At 45.5% G+C, this 1,518-nt stretch overlaps 1 protein-coding gene across 2 annotated transcripts in view; it reads right to left on the bottom strand.

Moving 5' to 3' along the window:
- LOC106528879 (protein Wnt-8a) overlaps positions 1-1,210 on the bottom strand; it is a 2,446-nt gene extending 1,236 nt beyond the window's left edge. The window contains exons 1-4 of one of the 2 annotated variants that reach the window (XM_014024157.1): positions 954-1,210; positions 841-874; positions 551-689; positions 217-342 (exon numbers count right to left, since the gene is read on the bottom strand). In XM_014024157.1, coding sequence (XP_013879611.1) covers positions 217-342; positions 551-689; positions 841-874; positions 954-1,024 — 370 coding nt within the window. In that variant the 5' untranslated portion in view covers positions 1,025-1,210. Of the gene's footprint in view, positions 1-216; positions 343-550; positions 690-840; positions 917-953 lie in introns of those variants that run through there. The other variant, XM_014024158.1, reaches the window with a different exon arrangement.
- Between the last annotated feature and the right edge of the window lie 308 nt (positions 1,211-1,518).

Here is a 1,518-nt window from a genome sequence, read left to right as displayed (position 1 = left end):
TAATAATAATCTGACATGTTTCTGTACAAGTGTGGTATTGAGTTTTAAAAGTGTGAAGTAGATTGTATTATTATTGTTGTTTTTTTGCTGTTTGTTGTTATGTATGTAACAGTTCTCTGTCGTAAATGTGACTATGAGTCTCGAGAGATTTTCTATACAAATAAAGGAGTTTTTTTTTTTCAAAAGTCTTATCAGTTTGGTTCAGAAGTTGCGCACCTGTTTGACCAATCCTGGACTCATCGCAGCCGCAGCTGTCAAAGTCTCCCAAACTGCAGTTCTTGGTGAGCGTGTACATCACTCCGGCTGCGCTGATGGCGTGGACAAATGACGTCTCCCTTGTGGCTAAACAAACAAACAAACAAACAAACAAACAAACAAACAAACAAACAAACAAACAAACAAAACAGCTCAGTTTGGCGCATATGCGTAATGCCTCAAACAGCTATTACGCACAAAACGGATATACAGTTATGAACACGTCACCACAATTGACGTAGTTTCTCCAGTATGCTTTTAAGTCAGTGTGGATTTGGAAAMTAATAAATCTTACCACTTCGAAGGCCGTTGTGTGTTGACAACTGGAGCGCGCTCTCTGGACAGTTCCATCTCTCCAAAGCGAACTGGTGTTTGCACTCTTTTATTCCGGTCTGTGCGCCTGCCTGCACGCTGCTGACATAACCCAGTAAAGCCTKGAGAGAAGAACAGAAGGCAATTTTTATTACGCGCATTTATGAACAAAAACAACAATTTATGATTATTTTACGTTCAAGAACGTAAATCACCAGCGTTAGAAATACAAATTTTTACGCACGACCCATTCCCACAAACAGCTTTCGTTACCTTCGGGCCAGTCATGAGGAAATTATTCACCGTCCTGTTGAGAGAGAAAAAGCAGGGAATTACGCTTGAAGACACACTTAGAAAGTTGACACATTCATTTGAAAACGACGKACCAAGCCGATGCCAGCTGGAGGTGGATGAAGGCGGACACGGCCACGACTGGGAGGACGGTCAGGKGTCCCATTGCGGCAGCGGTCTGAGCGGATTCCCGTTTGCTGTGTTCCAGATGTGCAGGAGGACGGCCGCTGACCGGACCTGACCCCCTCCCCTCCACGGTGATGATATTTATGTAGCCGTGCGCTCTTTGACTGAATGCCCCCTCCCCTCCACATTAACACTGCGCTGTGAAACTGCGTCATGATTGCCTGCATCCCCATTGACCAGCAGGAGCGGGGCAGGGAATAGGTGTACTTCAAAGCCTGGTGAACAGCCCCCTCATTCACCTGGCGCTCCCAGCTTCATCCCTATATGCTTTTCCCACGAATAGGGGGGAAAAACACACCAATAAAATCCAGTGTGAAGTTTATTCTCAGACAGGGGGACTCAGCACCGTGTTGCACCTGCTCACGCAGAAAGACATCATATATTCTGTTTAATCAGATCCATGATACAAAAACATCAGTGGAGATCTCAGAGAAGCTTCTTGTCTGTTTGGGAAACGGCACCGGTGTGTCCCAC

Source organism: Austrofundulus limnaeus, unplaced genomic scaffold (assembly GCF_001266775.1).
Source record: "Austrofundulus limnaeus strain Quisiro unplaced genomic scaffold, Austrofundulus_limnaeus-1.0 Scaffold409, whole genome shotgun sequence".
In the NCBI taxonomy this organism is placed as follows: domain Eukaryota; kingdom Metazoa; phylum Chordata; class Actinopteri; order Cyprinodontiformes; family Rivulidae; genus Austrofundulus; species Austrofundulus limnaeus.
The sequence above is the reverse complement of the archived record's forward strand: the minus strand, read 5'-3'. Positions and strand labels throughout refer to the sequence as shown.